Source organism: Salminus brasiliensis, chromosome 7, assembly GCF_030463535.1.
Source record: "Salminus brasiliensis chromosome 7, fSalBra1.hap2, whole genome shotgun sequence".
Taxonomy (NCBI): domain Eukaryota; kingdom Metazoa; phylum Chordata; class Actinopteri; order Characiformes; family Bryconidae; genus Salminus; species Salminus brasiliensis.
In genome coordinates, this window is record NC_132884.1 from 29440456 (window position 1) to 29465175 (window position 24720).

At 39.0% G+C, this 24720-nt stretch overlaps 1 protein-coding gene across 2 annotated transcripts; it reads left to right on the forward strand.

Moving 5' to 3' along the window:
• The first annotated feature begins 9045 nt into the window (after positions 1 to 9045).
• fgd5b (FYVE, RhoGEF and PH domain containing 5b) lies at positions 9046 to 24250 on the forward strand. Of its 2 annotated transcripts, none has more exons than XM_072684493.1 (21): positions 9046 to 9219; positions 9948 to 12390; positions 13655 to 13760; positions 13845 to 13903; positions 14357 to 14387; positions 14611 to 14717; positions 14834 to 14954; positions 15340 to 15418; positions 15732 to 15782; positions 16596 to 16654; positions 16842 to 16913; positions 17010 to 17078; positions 18682 to 18765; positions 19318 to 19397; positions 19480 to 19573; positions 21558 to 21695; positions 21793 to 21895; positions 22140 to 22255; positions 22499 to 22621; positions 23024 to 23166; positions 23764 to 24250. In XM_072684493.1, the coding sequence occupies exons 1-21, from the start codon at positions 9210 to 9212 to the stop codon at positions 23798 to 23800; spliced, it is 4125 nt and encodes a 1374-aa protein (XP_072540594.1). In that variant the 5' UTR covers positions 9046 to 9209; the 3' UTR covers positions 23801 to 24250. The 2 variants fall into 2 exon arrangements, with proteins under 2 accessions (XP_072540594.1, XP_072540595.1); XM_072684494.1 differs by having other exon boundaries at positions 15343 to 15418.
• The last annotated feature ends 470 nt before the right edge of the window (positions 24251 to 24720 follow it).

The following is a 24720-nucleotide window of genomic DNA, read 5'->3' on the forward strand; positions in this document are numbered from 1 at the left end:
TAACATATTTCAGCACTTTCCTAAATGATGAAACTCTCATACATGAAGCTTCATTAAATATTACTGCTGCTGATTGAGTAAAAAGCAGTGGACACGTTTAGCAATAAACGCTACTAGATATTTACGAGAGAAAAGAAGCTGATGTGGGTTGTTCTGCACCTCTTTCTACCTTCAGCCTTTGAGTGTTGTCGATCAGTAGAGCGGACTCATATTGACCAGACGCCACACTCTGCCAGTGCAACGAGAAGAGGAAGGGAAAACAGATCCGGGGTGCAAGCTCCACAAGCCAACGAATGTTCCTATGGTAACAGTGAATTCCAGTCTAGCTGACCTGCTTGCAATGCTGCAGATGGATGAAGATTTATTCATGGGGAAGAAGCTGATGTAGGTCATGCATGAGTTTTGGTCTGTGGGATGAAGGCAGGAGGAGGAAGATCAGTCTCGTTATGTTGGTGTGCTGTAACATCCACAGAGATGTTATGTTCATTAGGATTGCTTTATATGTATTATGTATTGCCTTTGTAGTGATTTTGCTTAATGGGTCCAGTTTCTCAACAATACTGAGAAGTTCAGATGATTTTAAGTAATTAAAGCAGTCATTGTTGCCACCTGATTTTGAGCAGTGATGGCCTAAAAACTAATACAATATTTTAGTAACTGCACAGGTATACACATTATGCACTCCAGTCTGAGCACTATATCTTTTATGATAATAAAGTAACTATTGTTATATTCAAGTATTCTAACATTTTGTCAATAGTTCAGCACTGAACAATCTTTCTGTCATTGAAAGAACCCCATTTCATGAAAGTTTTTTAAAGAAACATTGTATCATTTTACCCAAAATGAACCATTATGATGGTTTGCTGACTTTAGTAGGGAGAATGCATCTCAGTAAGGGAAACCATCATAACTTGATAGGAAGCTATAAATATAACATTATTAATGAATTTTATTTAAATGTAAGTAGTAAACTATCTATTTATGGACGTTTCACTACCCACTACCTAAAGAACAGCTATAATGTTATAATGACTTCCTCAGGTGCTGTTAATTCTTCTTCAGGTGCTATTAATTGCTGCTGATAATTAACTCATTCCTTGGGTTATTATTATTTTATCTATTATTATATTTGACAGTCAGTAACCCAACAGCTGGGCTTCACAAAAACTACCCAGCACTGTAAAGTAAAAAACAGCAAAATGACCCAACAGACTCAAGCCAGCATTTAAGTAGGAAAAAGTCATACAGTTCATAAACGACAACCACTAAGGAATCAAGATTAGTCCAAAAGACTTGAAAAGCTATAGTTATGTTAGACTACATCACGGTGGATTTCAGCGATTATATTCCATGTATGAGCATTTGCTGATGAATGCATGTAATTTTCTTTGAATAGCCAGTTCAGTCAAAACAGTCTATAGAAAATTGAATTTAGCCAAAAAGGAAAAAACAAAGATAAGAAAAGAGGATGTCCTCCCACACCCTCATTGATGGTGAAATAAACTAATTATTTTGTCGACGTTTGGACTTGCCTGCCTTAATCTTGTGTATATATCACCTATCATAACAAATAAGCTGTTTCGTTTCGGTTCAGCTGATTGTCTAACTTTATGTGATGTTCATGGTAGCCATTGCATTATGAACTGCACTGATCTACTGCTTTAGATGATCCTTTCAGTGATTCCATTTACGTCAAAGATCCCCCCCCCCCCCCCCCCCCCCCACCGGAAATCTGGGCTTTTCTTTTGCTTTTTTTCTGGCGTCCTGAGCATGGGGGGAAATCTAGACATTTAGCTAAATGTCCAGCAGAGAGCAGACTGACCTCACTAAATTAATTCTTTGGATTGTGGATAAGATGAGATTTGTGGCCCCTTTAATGATTAAATCAGCTCAGATCACAGATTAGAGCTGGTTAGAAGTTGTAAAGTTTGTTAAGCAATGTTAATGAAAATATTAAAGTGATCACAGTCACAATCTAAAGGGTAGCGAGCGAATATTTTCATTTGATGGTATGTACATTTACAGAATATATGTGCATGGATAAAAACGTAATTAATTAATTCCACAAATAACACAGTTGAAGCTTCCAGAACAAATCACTTAAAACCCCAATTCACTCAATATTGCTGCTGTCCAATGAAAAACATGTATCTCCATTTTTCTCCAAGTTACATGTATCTCCAAGTTTTAAGTTTTCTCCATAGTTTAAACCCTACAGTTCAAGTGCAGTACATTTTGAACAAATAGAAATGCTTTAAAATGACCTCGATTAAAATATTTTTACTTCCATTGATAGTTAAGGAGTTGTTTTTTTCCCTCCTTCTGTAAAGTTGACATTTTGGAGATGCATGCGTTTTAATTAATGAGCGAAAATAAATTTCCTTCGCCTAGAAATACAAATGAATACAAATTAAAGAAAAGTCTCTTCTTTATGAGTCAGAATGTTCACAAATGATACAAGCTGGACCGAGTTCTCAGCTCTGCCCCAACCAAACCTTGCCACCAAGGAGCACTGCCTCATCAATCACTTTCTTGCTACTTGTCACTTCTAACCAATCCAATGGTAATTTATTATTCCTCCAGTATTTGCTATTAGTGTGAACCTAAGAATGTGAAGTGTGTTTAGTCACCTGGATTCGTGAAGTCTCTCACACCGGTCTCTAGCTCGCATATAAAGGTAAGACAAAGATTTGCATTCAAAATCATAGACAACTGAAATCATCTTTCATTTCATCTAGTGATTCATATTTTCCTCATATCACTGTTCTGTCCTTACATGTACTTTTCTCTTTTTTTTCTGTGACTTCCTTTTTCTGCTATACATGTGGTGTGTGTGTGTTTTTTTTTTTTTTTTTTTCTCTCTCTCTCTCATTCTTAGAATAACAGTTTGTGGTCGGTGTCCCTGGGTTCCTCGTCTGAACAGGAAAATTCTGGATGTTTGACTTTTGGCTGCCTAAAAGCTCTAGAGCAGCTGTGAGTTGGACATTTAAAACAATACTTAGGTGTTGAATCAAATTTAGACTGTTTTCACCATTAACCCAAATGTAGTTTGGCATTGCCAGTGCTTGCTGTCTGCAATTTACTGACAGAGAAGGATGATGTAGATGAGTAGACAAGTTTTTGAAGACATACTCTCCAGCTACAAGCTAACAATGCAAAACATGCTCTAATCAACTATAAAATTAGCACCACCTTCCTATTATTGAACATGTCCCCCTTGTACTGAAACAACAGTTCTGGCCATTTGAGGCATGTCCACCACAAGACCTCTGAAGGCATCCTGTGGTATCTAGCGCCAAGACATTAGCAGCAGGAGTCCTGTAAGTTGTCAGGTGGGACCTCCATGGATTGCATCAGTGAGCCTTAGGTGCTCTGTCACTAGTTCCCCGGTTGTCCTTTCTTGTCTCATCTTTTTGAGATGCTCTGACTCATTTTTCCTTTTAACACATTACCCTTGTTTTCCCCCTACTGTTTACTTGCTGCCTAATATACACTTGCAGGGTGCTCCCGGTCTGCAGTGATGAGAACCTTTCTACAGTCAACCGAGGAGTCTTAATTACAAACCAGCTTCAGGGTGTTGGGCACACAAGGCTTAAAGATGTGTAAGGGCAACAGCTAGTACATCTGGGCTGAACAGTATCTGCAGTGGGCACCGAAGCATTAAAGCGGAACCTCTGAGAAATGGAAGGTCGCCTGGTCCAATGAGGCACTGTTTGCCTTGGGATGAGCTGGAACAAGAAGTCCAATAGGTGGTGGCTCCACATGGCAACTTAACATCTTGGTGCCGCCTTCCGAGGCCAAACGTAAAGCGACAAAGAAAAGAAGTGAAGGTGTGTCATTTCTTAGCGTGCATGTATTTCAGTTATCCCACTGGAGCAGTGAGTGTGTCTGGTGCCCAGTGCAGATGGAGGGAGCGGAGCTTACACCAATGTGTCAATGACGGTTCCCATGACAACCTTTTGGCTTCCTTCCTGCTTGATGGGAAGGGCTTCCTCTATCACCAGGGGAGACTTCTGTACAGTATATTAACGTGCTGCTTCAAAACACGTTAACAAGTGTCACAGGAATATTATGGACATGTATTGCAGGTCCAGTTAGTAAGCTTTTTTTAAATTGGTCCAGATGGAGGCCTGGAATAGAGCAGAGAAGGCAGTCAGGATAAGGAGTGGGCTTTCAGTCTCAGGAGACAGCATTAAGTCCTGCACAAATACAAGGAGGTTGTGGATGTACACATATATGTAAAAATGTTTGGGGTAGTTGGTGTATTTTGTCTCTTAAAAACCAAATACAGGTAAATGGAGTTTCGTTTTATGTACTCTACAAGTGATGAATGGGCATGTTACTCTCTGTGCCCTTTAGTGCCATCAGACTTGCAAAAAGAGAGAGAGAAATTGTATTGAATAGTCACTTACAGGCACAGACGGAAAGTGATTGAGGGGCGTTTCCACACGACACATGCAGAAACACACTGTCCTAACTGTTTGACAGCTGCCAGAAAGTAGTGGACATCAACACATCCCTGCTGAAAAATCCAGCTCAAGACCAGCATTTGCTAGTAACTGGATTCAGATGGTCTAAGCTGATCTTTTATGGTTAAAAAGCTGGTTGTCCTGGTGAAAATATACTATACACTGGTAAGCTAGCTGGTTAACTAGCTCTTCACAAGCATAGAGTATGTTGCATTTGATTTTGGCCATGCTGGTCTCATACTGTATAACAGTGGGCTTAAAAATAATGTTATTGTTGTCAGTAATATTCAGAGTTATACAGTCATGTGCACAAGTTTGGACACAAATCATTTGTAAAATGTAATTAATAGATGTACAATGTCCTTGTAAGGAAAAAGTTATGACACACTGGGCCCTGGCAGCTGGTAGCCCCTCAGCTTGACCCCCATGTTGGCAGTTGTTGTACTACTAATTATTTTGCAGACAGTGGAATGGCTGATTTCTAAGTGTTTCTTTCCCAGACTCATATGCATCTCAGAAAGCTCTTTGGATCTCCCCATGGTAATAACACCCACTTTACCAATCCAGAGCAAACCAAACTAAATGTCTGAGGTTTAAGTAAGACAGGCTCCTCCAAAATCCCCTCTAATGATGTTCTAATCTCCTGCAGCTAAGGTGGGACACCTGATTTGATAGAGTAATAAATGTGGGGGTGTCCTAACTTTCTCACAGGAAAATAGTATTTCTATTCATTACATTTTACAAATTATTTTAAAGACATTTATATAGTTATATTACCTCCATCGTCCAATACTGTTCAAGTGAAGATCAAATCTGCATTTGTTTAAATGTATTTAAAAAGACAAGGTTTTCATGGAGTGTCCTAACTTTTTCACATGACTGTAAGTTTAAAAACCATTAATCAAGACGAAGATTGGTGCAAAATAAAGCTAAAATATAGAAGTACCACAAACTACTACAAACATTCAAGTCCCTGTAACTTACCCTGTTACATTATGAACAGCTGACTTTTATAAGCATTGTAACCAATCACCTCATTGTCCAGTCTGTTTAAAGTGAAGCAAAACAAAGCATTCCCTTTGCTGTCTTACTGTAGCAACTGCTGTCAACACACACACATACAATTTTTCTTTTGAATTATTTAGATGTGAACATTTATATTCTGCTCAATTAGTCATTTAACTAGAAGTATGTTCTATCAGTCTAAACTATTATAACAATAGCAATGTTAGATATCTATTTACCTCTATTTTTAATACTGACTGTTTTAATTCCACAAAAATAAAGCTTACATGTGAGATTAAACCAGGCTGAATAACTTACAAAGCAGAACACTTAATCTCCCTGTGTGTGTGTGTGTGTGTGTGTGTGTGTGTGTGTGTGTGTGTGTGTGTGTGTGTGTGTGTGTTTACTGAAGGGGGTCTTTGTGTTGCAGTGTTCCAAGTGGTTCATCTGGCGATGTATGAAATTGACACAGTAGCATAATTAACACATACAGCAACTCCTGCTGATGCTGAGACTCCACATTGGACCAGGGACTAAGGGACACTCGACATACTCAACATACAAGTCACCCAGACATTACCCTTAATCACACAGTACTGATACTGATAAGATTTTTTTTTAACTGTTAAATTAACTGGACACACACAGATGACACACATGCTGAATGTTTCCTGTTGGCTATAAAGGGTGGGGTGTTCAGTCTAGGGTGTTTTTTCCCTTCTTTGTTCTAACTAACAACAGTCTGTGGCTAAGTGTGTGCGTCTGTGCGTCTGTATGTGTGTGTGTGTTATAGATGTACTGTTCATTAGCAGTAGGTTGGTGTAAGGGGGTTATGTGGTGGTTGGAGACTCCCTGGGTAAAGCCAGTGTCCTGAAACAGCACAAGAGTGACTTCACCCTCATGACTTCAAACTGGGTGAGTCAGCATTGTGGCAGGTTATTAACACACAGACAGACTCACTCCTACCTCCACCTTCTGTAACCATTAGAGCAAGTCTTTCAGTTTAGGCCATAAACATATATTTAATAAAAACAAATGAGGAAAAGAAACTCGCCTCCTTTTTGGCTGTTTTAGATTAAACGTAATTTTTTTTTTTGCCATTTTGTAGCGGCGTCCGAAAACAGAACTTGTAGTGCACTATAGCAATCCCACAATGCACCACAATAAGTACTGTACCAACAATGTATCCTAGTGGACATAGCATACCTATAATTCACTGCATTGTCTGGTTTGTAGATTTGCGCACAGCTTCTCTGAGAAAGACTGACGTTCAGGTTGTTTCTGTGAACCCGTTTTTTATGAAATGTCTGACACTGTACAATGCACAATAAAAAGACAAGACCAGACACACCTTGATTTATCTACATCCTGTTGCAGTAATGTCATCCAGAAATGGCTTTTCCATTTATAGTAACTGCCAAAAACCTTTCTAGCAGTTGAACACCTTTTGGTTTGGTTCTGCATAATTCTGCATAATATAATAGATTAAATCATCTTAAATCTGTCAGGATTAAAGAAAATAGACCATTTCCTCACCCTACTCCTCATACACAATATCATTTTTTGCCTCTTTGGACTCAGGCCACAGCTGTTTATGGAAGGAAGGATATTCTATTAAGGCACCAAGACAAGGCCATGACCTGCTTTAACACTATTGTACAGTGAAAGACACTCCACCTGATGGCTCACTTTTCTGCATTTTTGGGTCTTGACATGGCAGTAGTACTGGCGGCGTACCAGTGTGTTCATAATCGTGAGAAAACAAGGCAGAGAGCAGTCAAACAAGCAGCATTTCTGTGAGTGAGAGATAACAAGATGGGGTAAGAGTGAGCCAGCAAGAGAGGGAGAGAGAGGGAGTTTCTTACAGTCCCTAACTGTTCTCTCAGTGCCCTAATCAGAAGCCAGATTTGCGTGCACAAGTGAGTGTGACTGAAAGTGCAATAAACAAATCCCCAGAGATAATTCATAGAAAGCATGGCTTAAAAAAGGCTTAAAAAAGGCTTAAAAGGGCATTTGGTCAGCAGCCTTTAACAGGCCGAGCGTGCTATCTCACACATGATAAGAAAACCTAATTCCCAGACACACACGCACAACAGAAGGGCCCGCTCAGGTACTGCCTTCTGTCTGCTACTGTGGAAAAGGATACAGGCATAATGTTCCTGTTTACTGACTTCAAAAGTGTCCACTGGCTATTTTAAATACAAACATGATCTGTCTCTGTGTGTGTGTGTGTGTGTGTGTGTGTGTGTGTGTGTGTGTGTGTGTGTGTGTGTGTGTGTGTGTGTGTGTGAGAGAGAGAGAGCGAGAGAGAGAGAGAGAGGATTACATTTGCACACATGTATTAATAGGGAGTTTCTAGCCACCTTTACTCTTTTGAGAAGGCTTTATGCAACATGTAAGAACCTTGCTATGAGGATTTGATAGCATTTGGTCACAAGATAATTAGCGAGGTCATGGTAATGATGTTGGATGATTAGTTCTGGATTGCAAACATCAATCCATCTCATCCCAAAGATACTGGATGGAGCTCCATCACTCCAGAGAATGTTCCTCTGCTCCAGAGCCCGGTGCTGGGGGACTTTATACCCCTCTAGCTGATGATTGGGTTTGGACATGATTATATTACGCCTGAAGCATCTCATTTAATAAACAGTGCCATGATTTTCCATGGAGATTATGTAAGCTGTGTGTGTGTATGTGTGTGTGTGTGTGTGTGTGTGTGTGTGTGTGTATGTGTGCGTATTTGGATACTTTTGTGCAATGTTCCTGTAGTAAACTATAAGTAGTTTAGCTCCTTTAATATAATTACAGAAGGTTTTTTATTCCCAGGGTTCACACAAGTCTTATCTCTAATCTGATTTGCTCTATTAATACTTAATTTAACACACATGATCATTATCTTACGTCTCTAAAACAGAAAGTAGAAACTACAAAACCAATGATTATGATTTGTAATCATACCTGACCATTATGTTGTACTTCACTGATATAGTATTTACCAGTATTTTACTTTACATAGTTTACTTTACATAGTTACAGAAACACACACTCTTTTTACTTTAACGTGCCTAATACACATGTGGAGATGTTTTTTTTTTTTTTAATTACTGCACATTTGATCTAGCTTTTATTTTATTTTTATTTTATTTTTATTTTTTTCTTTTATTTTTTTATTTTATTTGATCTAACCACGTTCGTATTAGTGTAAAAATAAGACTGCCAGCACCTCTGCTAGCTAGCTTGTTCTAGCACCCATTGCTTCCAACACCTCACAGTATCACAAAGAAAGAAAACCTTTTTGTTAAATAACCCCCCTTTTTACTGTAATATACTCGTAGTGTGTAGGTAGGTGTATGAGTCAGACTCTTAGTTCAGTGCACTTTTGGCTGGACTGGTCTGGACACAGTGCTGGGAGCGGAGCGCAGCTCAGGTCTGTTCTGTCTATTTTTGAGAGACTTATCTGAGCGCTTTTCCTCAGGAAGCGCCGCGCGAGGGAGACCAGGCCCCGCCCATCTGGCAGTCGGAGCTCGCGCCTCGCACTGTTCCCTGATTTAGCCGGTGCGTAACGCACAGAGCACTGCGCGCGCTGCGGTGTAGAAGTAGCTACCCAACTCAAACACACTCAAGCTGGCCGCGTATATGAAACTGCTCGGAACCGAACCGCATATGTATGTGGACGGATTTGCTGCATCCTGAGTCGTGGAGAAATCACTCCGAAGACCATGTGCCAAAATGAGCGCGAGTGAGTAATAGAGCTTTTTATTTCCTGTCAGGGAACGGTTTTTCAGTGTGAACTAGTGTGGCTAGTACATTTGCCACAGTTTTCTTAAAGGAGGACATGAATGACCTGGTTTAGACAACAACATATGGCAGCAGAATGTGCTAAATGTGGCAAATATTCACAATGTCATGTGTGTAAAATGCTTTTTCACTATGTATCAGCTTATTATTGACATTTAGCCAAGGCATAAGTAATGGGTAATTAGACTAGGCGTGCGGACTCATAACTGAAGAGATTAGCTAGCATGTCAGATTTTGTTTTGCTAATAGATCGTCTAAGGAAGGACCTCAGTATTAGAGAAAATGTCAACAGCACAAAAAGAATGGCCAAGTAGGGCACGCTCACAATAAGCCTGACCTCTAGCCTCGCAGTGGACAGAGCTTATTTGTTTTAACTTTGTTATATAAAAGCTGTTTAAAGCAGAGGAACATAGACAGGACATGTGGCTGACATAACGCAATATTCCATAATGCTTTGCATTACTCTATTATTTGCAAATTTAGTAAGTTGGTAGACTTTGTTTTCCCTGTTGGAGGACACAAAGCTGTCACATGTCACATGCTTTTTAGCCCAATAAACATTTGCCTTTTGGTGGAATCTTTGGTGGTTTCTTAGGAAAAGTGATCTTATTGTTCCATGTTTGTTAATGGGAACATTGTCCAACTAAAATGTGTTTTATGTGCTTTTAGAACTTGGAGATTCCAGATCGCAGATCCATGTGTGTCATTCCAAGGAGCAGTTTAGTCCGCTGGCTGGAAAGTGCTGCCATCACCAGGGATGTAAGCCAGTTTTTACCCCAAAACCAAGATCAAACTCCAAACAGTTTCCCCGCTTAAATAATTACTTGAAGAAATACACTAATAGAAACCTGGCACCTGCTATTTCAGAGGAGCATCCTTTGAAAATCCATAGGAAGCAGGTATTTGTACATTCAAAACATAAAAAGGACTTCGAACAAAGAGAGGCGACAGAACCATGGAAAGACGTGGAACATAAAGATCGGTCGATGCAATGGGAGGAGTTTACTGAAGCGGACAAGAAAGAGCAAAGCGACCAGGGGGAGGAGTTGGGCTGTGGGGAGGAGCTGGCACTGGGCATTGAGGTAGATTGGGAGGTGGGTTTACCTCAGAGGGAAGGATTTGACTCTGAGGAGGGTGAGGGCCCTCTGGACTCCTGCAGTGACAGAGATGAGGAAGTGCAAGGAGTGGCAAGACAGCTTCTCAGAGTAGAGGAAAGGGAGGCAGGATGGGAAGTGGTTGGGAACGGTGAAAGAGGGTCACCCAGGAGTCTTGCTGATGTTCACTTTGTCATGCAGTCAACTCCTTATACAGTTTACAAAGAAATGGTGCACGGAACAAACAGAAACAAAACTCAGGCATCTGTGAAGTTAACAGACAAACTGTACACTGATGAAATCTTCCATGATGAAATGCTTTCAAACGGATTGTATCCAAATCACATTTACTCCAATGGAATCGACGCAGATGAGTTGTGCCCTGACGGAACCGACACGGTCGCCATGTTCCCAGATGTGTGTGATGCGGGTGAAGCGCTGGCCGATGCCGATGGGCTCTCAGAGTGTGATCTGTTTGAGCAGCCCGAAACATCTCAGACGTCAGAGGTAGAGGAGGTGGGTGATCTTAGTGATACAGTGATGCTCTCTCTGGAAGAGGGATCAGAAAGTTTAGGCGGGTCTTTGTCTACTTTTGGAGAAGAGGGAGGTGAAGAAGAAAATGGTTCCCAGTTGCTTAGCAGTTCTTCCCAGGATTTCAATTGTGGAACCTCTCAGGATTCTTCACCATCAGATTCCACCCTCTATCCAAAGTCAGAGAGAGAAGCTGGAATTCTCTCAGAGTCATCTCATCAGCCTTCCTCATCCTTCTCTTCATTCTGCTCATCTCAGTCTGAAATGACTTTTGATGAGGTGGAAAGCAGTGAGACCCTTCACAGCCCCTGGGGTGCTCTTGAAGAGCCAGAAATTGAACGTGCCACCCTGTGCAAGTCCAACGAACCTGACATCAATACAACATTTGATCTGGATCTACCATGTTTCTCTTCACCAGTGCAACCTGAAGACCAAAGTTCACACCAGGCACAGTGTGTTGGACAAGGGGAAGAAGTATCAAAGGTCCAAGGGGTTCACTTAATCACAGCAACAGAGAACTCTGGGATTCCGTCAGAAGAGCATGTGTATGAGGAAACTGAGCCAAAATTCCAAACCAAAAGCTTCCTGCAAACCAGGAAGTATTTAATGACTCGTTCCATATCTATGGAACCTCCCTCTAACAGACTGGACCCAGTGAGCTCCACAGTATCAGGGAAGGAACGCTTAATGCTACACACACAGTCCTATTATACAAGTCATGATTTTCTTGGCGATAGCTTGCCAGCCCTCACTGGCTCCCTAGGATGTCTGTCCCCAGGATGTCCCTGCCCACCCAGTGATCTAGGCATTACCAGCCATGACATACCACCCCCATTTGAACTCTCTTCCATCACAAAGCGGCCAATTAGAAAAAGCACACCGGCTCTGCCGACTGATGTGTCTGCTTCATGTAGGAAGCTTGACTTTGGCTTCAAACGCTACTTCTTGCCTTTACGGTTTCTGAGGAAATCCGAAAGACGGAGCTTGACCGATAACCGCTCTGTCTCCTCCAGGTCCTCTTCAGAATCAAGCCCGCAGGGTTCTTGCAAGAGGCTGAATTTAATCAGGCAAAACATAGGCAGCCCTGAGCTCCACAGAGCACATGATTGTTCCCTGCCGTCATCCCCGTCTTCCTTCCTTTATCAGAAGAATAAGCAGAGGCAGGGTCTAAGCACACTGCTCAACAACAACATTTTGTCAGCTGTTCCTAGTTCCTGGGACACAGATGACTTTCTGAACTCCCCTTTTATTAGGCCCCTCCCTTTTTCAAAACCGCGTTCTTTCTCTTCGCCCAATGTGGACTCGTCAGTGTACGAGAACATTTTAAGCCCAAGTCCACACTACGAGAATGTGCAGCTCCGCCTCTTAAATCCCACCAGTCAGAAGCACCGAAATCAAAGTTCCGCCAATGACACTGATGGTTACGTGGATATGAGCAGTCTGCCGGGCTTTCAGAAAAGCCAGTCATCAGAGCAAGAGACGGAGAGGTATAATCTCTTTAATTTATTCATTTTCCAAACATAAAAATGTGTATTGTTGCTGTCACACAAAATCTTCATTATGAGGTTTTTCACTTTTTGACATGATTTGGCTCTAACAGCTGTTCTTTACATTGTGTCACAATTTCATGATAAAATGACTCCTTTTACGTTGACGTCCATTGAACTTTAAGAAGGATTTGCCTTCTCCTGTAATGACAACAATAATGTATATAGTTACAGGGGTTCAGTGTAGGGTTGCGTATGGACCAAATGCTGGTAATGCTACATAATGTGACTGCGATGTGCCAAAATGTATCAAAGTGTTTGTAATTACTTTGACCACAATAATTGATCTCATTGGTCAGAGTGCTCAAAGCACACAGTAAAAAAACACGATGATAGGTTAGAGAGCTCATTTGCATATCCCCACATCTGCTTTATCAGTATTGCAAGTATCAAGATAACAATCTACATATTGCACAGCCCTAGTCCAGTAATCCCCCTAAAAGACATTCTGTTAAAGCAGTTGTGTCTGTGATATACTGCGGGCTTTAATAGGTGACTGTTAGTGTGATATAGTGTAAACCTTTTAGGAAATGCAATTTGCTTGCATTATCCCCTTGTGTGGAAATGTTTGCCTTAAAACTAGAAAAAACCCCACAGTAATCTGTATAAGATTAAAATTCCTGCTGTTTTGAGATGAGGGCAGATGGGTCAGTAGTTCATTTATCGTCACCAGCGTGATTAATTTTCATCCTCTCTCTCCCTCTCTCTGTTGGACACACAGATTTCGGATTTTGGAATTCTAATCGGATGATACTTTTTAATCTTAGTAGTATACAATTATACCCCAGGAAGTTTACCCCCCTGTTGCTTTTTTATCAATTTTTCCCTGAGATTTATTCTGTTTGTGCTCATGGCATAAAGTACTTTTTGTACTAATTACAAAATCTTTAAGGCTTGGCACAGAGAAATGAACTACATGCTTCGTTGATATTCTGAGTGAAAATAATGTAAAAGAAATCCTCTACAGGAAATAAATTATGGCATTTTCTGCAAACCTTTGAGCATAACTAACTATTAAACAAATAGAAATGTGCTGTAACCTTTGTACGGGGCACATTTAGTCTTATTCTTTTGAATTAGGCAAATAAACAGAAGGATTTGTACTTATTTTCAACAAAACACGTCATTTGACTAGACCTCTGCATACAGCTATATATGGGATGCTTCACACTGTGTGTGTTTTGACTGTGTTTTCTCTTCTTAGTGCCTATACTATCTGCTCCCCCGCTGTGAGGTCAGATGGGTCAGTGAGTGTATGTGTAGGAGTGCCTTCTACAAAAAAGGAGGACAAAAAGGCATCTGAAGGACTGGTATGCCCTTTGTAGATGTCTGTGTGTGTGTGTATATATGTGTTGAAGTATGATTTCTACAAATGCCTTTTCTTCTGTTTGCAGACTGTCACTTGTTCCAGGGCATTTTACAGTGCAAAAGAGCTGCTGGACAGCGAGGCACAGTGAGTATGGTCTATTCATGCTTTGAATGGATGTATTGCTAGCCACTGTTTTAATTGTTACATCTCTAATTGTAACTGTAAATGAGCAAGTTGCTACAACTGGCAGAATTGATAAAGGCATGGATGGCATGGATCTGACGTTTAAACATAGCCCACATGTAAGGTTGAGGTCAGGACTTTGGGAAGGCCATTCCAGGAGCTTGAGGTTAGCCTGCTTGTAATATCTTTCTGATGGTTTGAGGTTATGCTGAAGTATTCTGAGGTAGTCCTCCCTCTTCATTATTTCATCCACTTTGTGCAGTGTACCAATTACACTGGTGGTGAAACAACCCCAGAACATGATGCTCCCACCACCATATATAGCACACATATAGCTTGTTAAGCTTGGTGGAAGATTTCTTTTAAATGATCACAGCTAATATAATTATTCCTATCGTTCTTTTTATCTTCAAGGCATGTAAAGACTTTAAAGCTTCTGACTGAGGTATGGAAGTTGTCTATTTCTGGATATGTATTTGTATGTGTGTACATGTCTGTATATATATATATATATTATTTGTTAAAAAGTAGTCTAGTCTTCTCAGCCATTTTATTTCTTTAAAGTGAATTGTATTTCCCAAAATTCACTTTCTGCATATTGTGTAAGATTCAAAAAATGAATGTTAGTGTGAATGTACCCGGTTTGCCCGTCTTTTGTGGAACTGTAGACTGTAGATGGAGATGAGACACTGGTGAATCTCTGGAGTGATTTACCTGAAATTTACACACTCCACCGAGACCTTCACACCCAACTGGAATCTCGCATCAAAGAGTGGTATAAAACACTTTTACTGGACTAGCAAGTAAAATATACACATACATTCATTCCATCCACCCATCCATCCATCAATTTCTCTCCCTAATCACGCCACTGCTATCTCTCTTTTTCAGGGAGCATAAGGAGGGGATTGCTGAAATCATCCTGGACAAGAAGGCCGGGTTTTCTGTTTTTTCTTCTTTTATCACTCACCATGACAGCAAGATGAAGTCTCTGGAGCAGATGGAGAACACAGTGAGATATCATACACACATCTTGGTTTCTTCTGCCCTTTTAATCACACACTGCCGACACCATGCAGTCCTGATTACTCCAGTACGGTGTGTGTATATGGAGTGGGATTATGAGCAGGGTTAATTAAACCTTCAATAACTCAAATTTGGCACTCTGATTTTACAGGACTGTAAATTTTTTAATTTTTGTGTTTTATAGTTTCCTAACATATTCTGGGGCTGTACAAAGCATGCTAACAGTGATGTGTGTACTTCTGACCCTCAACTTTTATATAACATGAATAGTAGTATCATGCTTTTCTCCCAGTTATGTATGAGGTATGATTGCCCTGCATTTTGGCATTACATGCTCACTGTGAATTGTTGATATATGATCCGTCTCTCAGCAGTTGGACATGACTTCTCTGAAACAGCAGTTGCTGCAGGTGATTGTGAGAGTCCTACAGTACCGCATGCTGCTAACAGGTGAAATATTAAACCCATCCTCTCTGTTTGTCTAAATGTGTGTTCGGTATTACACACATTCCACATCAGTCAGATCTGATTAACGACCAGTGAAACATTCAGGACTAAAGTAGGCCTATTGTATTCTAACATTGCCCCTTTCCTCTTGCCCTTTTATATGCCATTGCATTAAAAGTCTGTGATTTGCCTGAAAAAAATCCCTGAACTGATTCTCAAATTCAGTCATATATACTCTAAGGTTTGTTTCTGTAGTTTTACTGCATTTTGTGTAAGACATTTGATTCCAACACACCTCTCCATTTATCTTCACCAGATTACCTGAATAATCTTTCACCAGACACCAGCGAGTACAAGGATACTCAAGGTCAGTCACTACAGCACATCTTTAGCCTCCGTAATGAGCCTTTTTGTGTAGGACACTAGAGAGCCATTTTGTTCCTTAATTAGGATTATGTCAGTAATAAAGAAAGCAGTTTGGCTCCTATCTAAGTGTATGTTGGCCATTTAATTTAATAGCTAACTTGAATAGTACTTCGCACGGATCATAAATCCTAAATGTTAAGTGTCACTAATGATCCTGGTGTGTTTTATTATGCTTTGAGGGTCTTCAGTCATGAGACTTTAGATCTGGGTCTATTATTTTTGTTGTACCATTTTGTTCCTTATCTCACTGATGAATAATTGATGTGAAGGCTGTTTCGGCTCTTATCTCTCAGTGTGTGTGATTGATTGTGCAGCAGTGTTTGGGTCTTCATATCTTAGTTTCACTTACAGGCGTGTAACGTTTGACTTTAACATCCACTTTCCGTCCACCCTATCAAACCCTATTAGTATACACACACAAAACACTCTCACACAGACACAAAATATTTCTGTCTGTGTGTGTGTTGTACAGAGTGCATCAGCAATGTGGATAATGCACTACATAATACAGTACTGTGTGTGTGTGCACATATGTGTATTTTATGGAAATCTAATCATACTCCTTTTCTTTTTTCCTTTTTGTTTTATTTATTTTCTTTCTTTCATTTTTCCTTTTATCTTTTTCCCTTGCCTTTTCCTTTTCATTGTTTGCTTTTTGTCTTTCTTTCTTTCTTTTTCTTTCTTTCTTTTCTTTTTTCTTCTTTTCTTTCTTTTTTTCTTTCTTTTACTTTCTATTTTTCATATTTTTTCACAGAGGCTTTGGCAGTGGTATCAGATATAGCTGATCAGACAAATGAGAACCTCAAGAATGGAGTGAGTTTTGTTGTGTATGTGTATCTGAAATCTGAAAATTGTAAAACAGTGGGACAGTATTTTTATTATCGTTACTGTCATCATCATTATCATCTAATACTACAATGAGCCATAAAGTCAGTATGTGAATGTGTGTGTGTTTGTGTGTGTTTGTGTAGCTGAAGGTAACTGTTTTGCTGTGTTTCAGGCGGATCTTTTGCGTCTGGTCCATATTGAGCACAGTGTTTTAGGCTTGAAGAACTTACTACAGCCCAGCAGGGTGAGACCACAGGCCAGCCACTCATATCACAGCTTACATTCCTTATCAATATTAGTGATTTACACATGTGTGTGTGTGTGTGTGAACACTCTGTAGGTGTTTGTAAAAGAAGGCACCTTGATGAAGGTCAGCAGGAAGTCCAAACAGCCTCGCCACCTGTTCTTGGTATGTTACACTTTTATAGGGCAGATCAGTGCAGTATGTTTTTGCTTCTCTCTGTTATTCTGGTCAGTAAAATAATTGACAGAATATTGATTAGTGAGGGATTTTTTAATTCAGCCCTATTGTCTGTCTCTATGCTTTTCCCACACTCACAGTGATGGCCTTGTTTTTTTTTAGCATTGGATTTCCTGGCAGGATGTTTTTGCACAACGCTGCATGGTGTGTGTGTGAGCGAGAGAGAAAGAGGGAGACTGACATTTTTAACACACATGCACTTGTGGCTTTTTCTTTCAGAGAAAGAAAGATAGTGTATGTAATACTTTACATGGTGACTGACCAGATAGATAGTGAGGAAACAGGGCTAAGCCCAAATCTCTCTCAGGATTTTTGTTGAGATTCCAGGACATTAGAGTGTCTTTCTGTAAGTGCACATGGTCAACATTTCATAAGATGCACTGAGAGGATTAATATTTATAAAGTTATTCAACTGGTTGTGGATTAAAATTCATCATAGATTTGTAAGGCTGCAGTCAACTGCCAGCTATAAAATGTCTGTTAAACTGATGTTACTGTGCGCAACCAGTGCACATGTGTGTATATGTATGTAACCTGGAGAGTATGTGTATATTATTGTTAGTTTGATTGGCTTAGTATTTCACATTTTTAATTAGGTATATATTTCTTTATTTGGTAGATTTGCAAAAGTGTGTGAGAATATCAAAATGTGTAAAAAAAAATCTATTTACACACCTTTCTCTTTGTAAAATTCTTAGGACAATCAGCCTTTTTGTGTATTTGGTCCATGTTTAAAGTAAATGTTTGGCAACAAAAATCTTATTGATATGATTTAACTCCTAATATTATGCAGACAAAGAGCAAATGTATGTTTGGTATTTAAAGAATGGCGCTAGACTAATGTTGCTTAATACTTTAATCTATAAAAACATTTTTTACAACTGTTGTTGTCATAAAGCAGATTTACACAATCAGTAATTAATAAAGACAAGAAATTAACATCATAAGAAGACATGAAAGACCTATCCATGTAGTAAATTGTTTATTAAAAGTTTCCTTACTAAGCAAATAAATTAAGATTTGATCATGTATTAACAGTAATAAGATTGGTGACAGTCTAAGTCCAGTGTTTATTAGCACCATTAGCCTAGCATCTCCCATTCTAAGCTAAAGAAGCAAACTTTAGATAACAAACATGTCTTGGCTGATCGACTGCACCTGGGGTAAGTAATAAAGTTAATAAAAATTTTTGATGAACTACTTCTTTAACTGCTCAGGACTGGTTTTCCCAAAAGTCTTTTAGCACAAAGACCACTGTTTAATGGTAGAGCAGACATCACATAAACACGCTCTCTGCCAGCTGAGATGATCTTAAGCCTTTGGAAAACTGAACCCTGAACAACCCCATAGTAAACTCTCTACTTCTCCTGCCCTCGTGTGGTGAAAATGTAGTACTACCTAAGAATTCCAGACTGATTTGTTGAAGAATTGTTTCAGTCCCATGGAATTCTGAATGTCTCCTGTGTTTATATTTTTTACATTTGTCACTATGTTTACTGATGTTGTCTCCTGCTTCTGTTTTACATTATAGATGAGTGATATAATGCTTTACACATACCCCCAACAAGATGGCAAATACAGACTCATCAACACTTTAGGGCTGACAGGGATGGAGGTAATGTACCCATAGAGAGCTTTTTTGTGTTTAAAGGGCACAATATATATATATATATATATATATACATTTTTATTTATTTATTTATTTTTATTCTGTTAAGACTTTTGTGTGGCTTTTTGTACCAAATATATTAATAGCTCATTTTACCTTCCAATGTTTCAGCCACTGTTTAATCCAGAATTAAACAGGCTTTTTTTGTTATTGTGCTTTTAACTATATGTAAATACAGTTTGTTCTGATTGGATGACCTTTTGGGAAAAGCGGGCTGGGCTGAAATTGGGCTGAAACATTTCTTATAACTTTAACATGAATGGGCTGAGCTAATATATATATATATATATATATATATATATATATATATATATATATATATATATATATATTAATGTGTTAGTTTTCTTACCATCATCAAAAAAATCACTTGCAACTGTGATCAGTGTGGTTTAAGGAGTGAATGGTACATTTTAAAAGATTGTTTACATGTTTATGTTAAACTGCATAATGCAGTGATGAACTCTCTCTCTCTTTCTCCATGCATGTGCATGACAGGTCACTAAACTGATGATAGATAATGCTCAGCATGCCTTAAAGATTGAGTTGAAAGATACTTGTATCACTCTATCAGCAAGGTAAGTCCCACAGACACACAGAAACAAACAATCATCAACCATCCCATATGGTATGTGATTAAGCCTGTGTCTCTGTTTGCAGCTCTTCTATAGAGAGAGATGATTGGTTTGTGACACTGAATCGGACGATAGCTGACCTCGGTTCACTATTGGGGGTTCCCCCGGGTTGTACAGAGGTGAGAGGATCTCTAATAACTCCAACTGCATATTTAACAAAAATAAATCTAGATGTACAGTACCAGTCAAAAGTGATTGAATGTGTTTTGATTTGATCCAAATGCTAGGGTTTGTGGCTGTTGGGTTTCAAGTAGGCCTGTGGATACCCATGTGGATACTTGTATGTTCCCAGTGTCCTCTTTACAAAAAAAATGAAAACTCTTTTGACTGGTACTGTAACCATATTACTTTACTGAGGTACAGCATAACTGCACATTATTAGATTCCTGACATTTGAATTGAATTGGAAATTGGAATATTCTCAAGAAAATCAAGCATTTACCCCGGAACTCTTTGCACCAGTTCACATTCAGAGCTACTATGTGCCTTCCTGAACTGGAATCACTGTCAGTAATTTTAAATCTGTGTCCAGATTTGAGCCACTATAACTATTACTATAGCAGCTCTAACTATTAAAATATTAATGGTAATAATTTATTCATTAAATAATTAACAAGCAAAATGAGAGACATAGTAGGTAGAAAACTAGAATGGTTATTTGCTCCTATTTGCTTTTTTTGTATTTTAACAGTTGGAGTGCTCAAGTTCTTGGCCACTTACCACTTACTTAGCGCTTGTTTTTTGTTGGCAAGGCCTGTAATAGGCCTTATCTCATTCGTCACACTATTTGCAAACCAACTGAAATTACTGCCAGGGCTAAATGTGATGCTCAAATACAGTCTGAACTTAGATCAGATCTGCCTTCATACAGATAAATGCAATCTGGCCTGACTAAGTGCATTTCTTTGTAGAACATCAATTGCGGTCTTCTTTAAAACGTTCACCTTTAGGGACCTGGCAGGGAATGCTGTGTAATACGAGGGAAAGGCGTGATCCTCCTACTAACAGCAAATGTCCATGCAATTTAATGCCAGGTAGAAATACTACAATAGGCTTCTTGTTATCTAAACAGCAGAGTTACTGCCAGCTGTAAAAAGGGGAACATGACAGGTTTTTATTCCAAGCTGGAGTGAGGGTAGTGTTAGTTCTACGATCGACAGATGTGGTTAAGAAGAATTATGATCTTTCAGAATGATTCAGTATTTAAGCAGAGTGAAGACTCTGACTTGTCTGAAATGGCAACAACAGTGGACCTTTTTATCTCCTACACCCAAACACATACTGACACACTCTAAGACAAAAATGGAGGTGTATCTTTATCTATTAGCTGAAGAACAATAGAAGACAAACCATACATGGACACAGTGTGTGAGACAGAGACAGTAAGCCATGATATCAGTGCCTCTAATGATGCACCTCCGGCGCTGTTTTAAGGTGGAATACAGGTTTAATGCTGTGATATACGCACATGGCCAACAGTTTGCATTGTTAATATGGTTTATATCTTTAAAAATGATTTTCATTTTATATCAGTTAGATCCAGTCAATTTGATTCACAGTCATGAGGTGTTACAGATTAATTAAAACTGGCAAAAGAACTGCTATATTAATAGATAGCAAGAACTCGCTTGTGAAAGGGTTCATGGAGAATTTTTTAAGGTTTCATTGATATGGAAACAGTCAGCCATGTTATTTAATGTACAAAATGACCTGTGAATTAAGTTTTTATATGTAAATATAATATAAATGTAAACATCCTGCATGTAGCACTCCACCATGAATAATGTCACTTCAAGCTTGCATTCAGGACCATGTCATGTAATAACTGTCTGTTTTATAGCTTTTAGAACCACTGTGACTACCACTGTGAACACATCTGGCACATTTCACACCAAACCCCTGTGAATGATGTTTACATTTTAATGATTTAATTATAAAGAGTTTGCTAATGGATTTGCTGCATGTTTACACTTGACTGATGTACTCATTAGATACTTTAGGAGCTGTGGAGTACTGAACAACACTGCAGAGACTATTACTAACCTTAACTAATTTAGGCTAATGCTCATTGTGTAACGTTTAGTTTTGTCTTTTTTCTTCTAGCTTGGGGAGAAGTCAGGGGCATGTCTTGGGGAAAATGCTCCACCTCTGGTGTCTATTTCTCAGGTAGCAGTGTGCATGAACTGCCCTGTCCGGTTTAGCCTCACGCACCGAAGGCACCACTGTCGTGCCTGTGGCAGGGTAAATATAGACACATACACACACATACCCACACACACACAGACACACACACACACACAATGAAGAGTTTATTTTGTTTACATTTCCCTGCTCACAGGTTGTGTGCAGAGACTGCTGCAAAAATAAAGTCCCCCTGAAATACCTGAAGAACAGACGAGCCAAAGTGTGTGATAAGTGCTACAGTGAGCTTTACAAACCAGGTATGCTTCAAACAGAGATGGATCTAAACACTGCTGCAGAACACCAGTCCAAAAAAGCAGCACATCCATATCTAGCAACATGCGGAGGCTTTCTGCAGTGCTATATTGAGGTAGCAGCTTTAATGCTCTGCAGATACTGCCTAAATCAGTGATACAGCGGGACCTACTTCTGAAGAAAATGGGCAATATTACAAACAATAGTTTGATGAAAGAAACTTTTGGCAAATCAAATGTACTTTTTCAGATGAAGATGTTGCCATGGTAACGGGGAGCTCCAGTCGGCCACTGTCTGCTGTTTTCCAAAACATTCATCCCACCAGTCTGTGGAGGGGTCGCAAAGGCCAGATGACTTTCAACCAGGTAACCCCCTCTCCACACATCCACACACACAACTTAGTTCTATGTCTGATTCTAATAGACATTCAGGTTCTGATTTATTTATTTATTTTTCAGTAATTAGAGACCAGCGTGTGCATTTTGGTGTCATGAGAGGGATGTGGGGGTCCACACACAGGCCTGTGGGCTTCAGTAGGGGTGTATTATGTTTTTTGAAATGACCACTGTAAACCTGCTTTGTGTGTGTGCATGTGGTATGGTGTGTAGGGGACTGGGCCAGAGGGGGAGATGAGTGGGACTCTGGAGAGAAGTCGAAACAGTAGGCGGAGCTGGAAGAGCCTGTGGTTTCTTCTCAAAGATAAAGTGCTGTATACATACCCACAGCCTGAGGTAACTAACAATGTCTTCCTCAAGCGATGCCATAGAAGGACTACATTTGCTTCCCCAAACAACCACGTTTTATTAAACAATATTGAAAGGTGCGCATGAAGACCCTTCTGTAGAAGAACATTCTGTACCAACTTCCAAGAAAGTTCCTAGGGATATTCCTAGATATTTAAAATTGTGAAGAGCTTTGTAAACTTTAAAAGGTGCTTCACACTCACATCTCATTTATACTCTGTTTTTCTAAAGAACCATCCTTCCAAATGTTATGGTTCTAAGGCACTTTACACATAAAACACACAGATTTTCTTAATTCATAAACAAGTATTACTCAATAAACATCTCTCTCTCATGCTCTCTCTCTCCCTCTCTTTCTTGCTCTCGCTCTTTCTCTCTCTCGCTCTCTAGGACAGAGTTGCGTGTGAGTCTCTTCCTCTGCTGGGTTTCTCAGTGAGGTCAGAAACTGAAGGAGAAAGCAGCACGTTCCAGCTCTACCACAAAGCAACACTGTACTACACATTCAAAGCTCAGGATACACACACCGCACAGAGGTAAAACACACTTGAATGTCTGTAGATTTTGTCATCTTTATTATTTCTACTTTTGCAGTTTTGCACACAGGGTTATACAAAATTACTGTGGGTAATAATTTTTACATACTTCATCATTAAGATATTTTGTCAGTAAACATTTACAGCAACATGTAGATTGAACTAATACTATCAATGACTGGTAATAGAGAAAATGACACAATACTAAATATGTATCAGAAAAAACATAGTAGTATTCCTGATAATTTGCTTGTTTTAAGTTTGTGAGATAATTTTAATGAAGCATTAGAGTTCATGAGTATATGGTCATGTTTGTTTACCAATGTTGATGTATTATGTTATTCTTTTTTATCAATGTGGGCCCGCTCTATTTGTCAGGCCAAAACTCCACCTCTGCTTATTTCAGAGCAGTTATTATACCATTGTTGTCATATAAAAACCTTGTACTTTTACACCTTTTGTAAACACAATATATGGACATTTTATAATGAGTAGACCAATAGAAATGAACCAAATAATATAACATATAACTTGACATTTAATCAATGTAACCCAAAGATCACAGTTTTTGTATGTTTGCTTTTATATGTTTGGAAGGTGGGTGAGTGCTATGGAAGAAGCCACAGTCCTGTAGCAGCTGCTGTTGTAGGAGGGCAGTTATCTTCTATGAACAGCTAAGAAGAAAGCTAATCTGCACCTGACAAATTAAGTCTTGCAGTGTCATCACTACTTCAAACTGGTGCAGCTATCAGATTGTTACAGTGCTGAAAGAGCCAAAAAGATGAAATAAACATGCCTAGTGTTGATCTCCATGGCATGTCACTCCAGCATGGAGTAGCTATTATCTGCCTGTATGACTGTTACTTCTTGTGCATTATCTTTTTCTTTCTTTTATCTATATATTTATATGTAATATTTTAATATTTCTACTAATTATATTTTGTAACAGGAACCACCTGTCGGCATGGCTTTTGATTTTCTAATAAATAAACATTTAAAATGAGCCACATCTAACAATCAGAATGGTGTAGAGAAGGTGAAATCTTTTGAATGTGATGCCATTAAAAGTGTTTTTTAAATGATCTATCATGAGAGCCAATCAGTTACTGCATTCATTTCATTCTGGTGTAATCCATCTTTAGATTAATGGCACGTATTCTGATCAAACAGCATCTTACTCACTCATAAGTAGACATCGCCTCCCACCTCCATATAGATCAGTCTCGCTTGTTATACATATTTTTAGCTTGTGTGAGGCTGATGACATCATACAGGTTATCTGGAATACATGCACAATAAGCACCATGCAGTTATAATGGAGGAATTCACATTTTGGTGTGTGCATTAGTTGGTATCAGCAATTTCTACAATAAATAAGAAAATATACTAGGAGATATTTTTCATTTATTTACTGAAAATAAAAAATATACATTTTTAGAAAAAAAAAAGTATATATATGGAGTGCAAAGTGTAAAGCAACGGGACTGAGATTCAACTTTTGCACAATATATAGCATCATATATATATATATATATATATATATATATATATATA

Bases quoted from the DNA above. Each gene is read 5' to 3' on its own strand.
- fgd5b (XM_072684493.1), top strand. The intron at 14,718-14,833 runs GTATAAAACACT...TCTCTTTTTCAG, and splicing joins GAATCTCGCATCAAAGAGTG to GGAGCATAAGGAGGGGATTG. The intron at 14,955-15,339 runs GTGAGATATCAT...TCCGTCTCTCAG, and splicing joins TGGAGCAGATGGAGAACACA to CAGTTGGACATGACTTCTCT.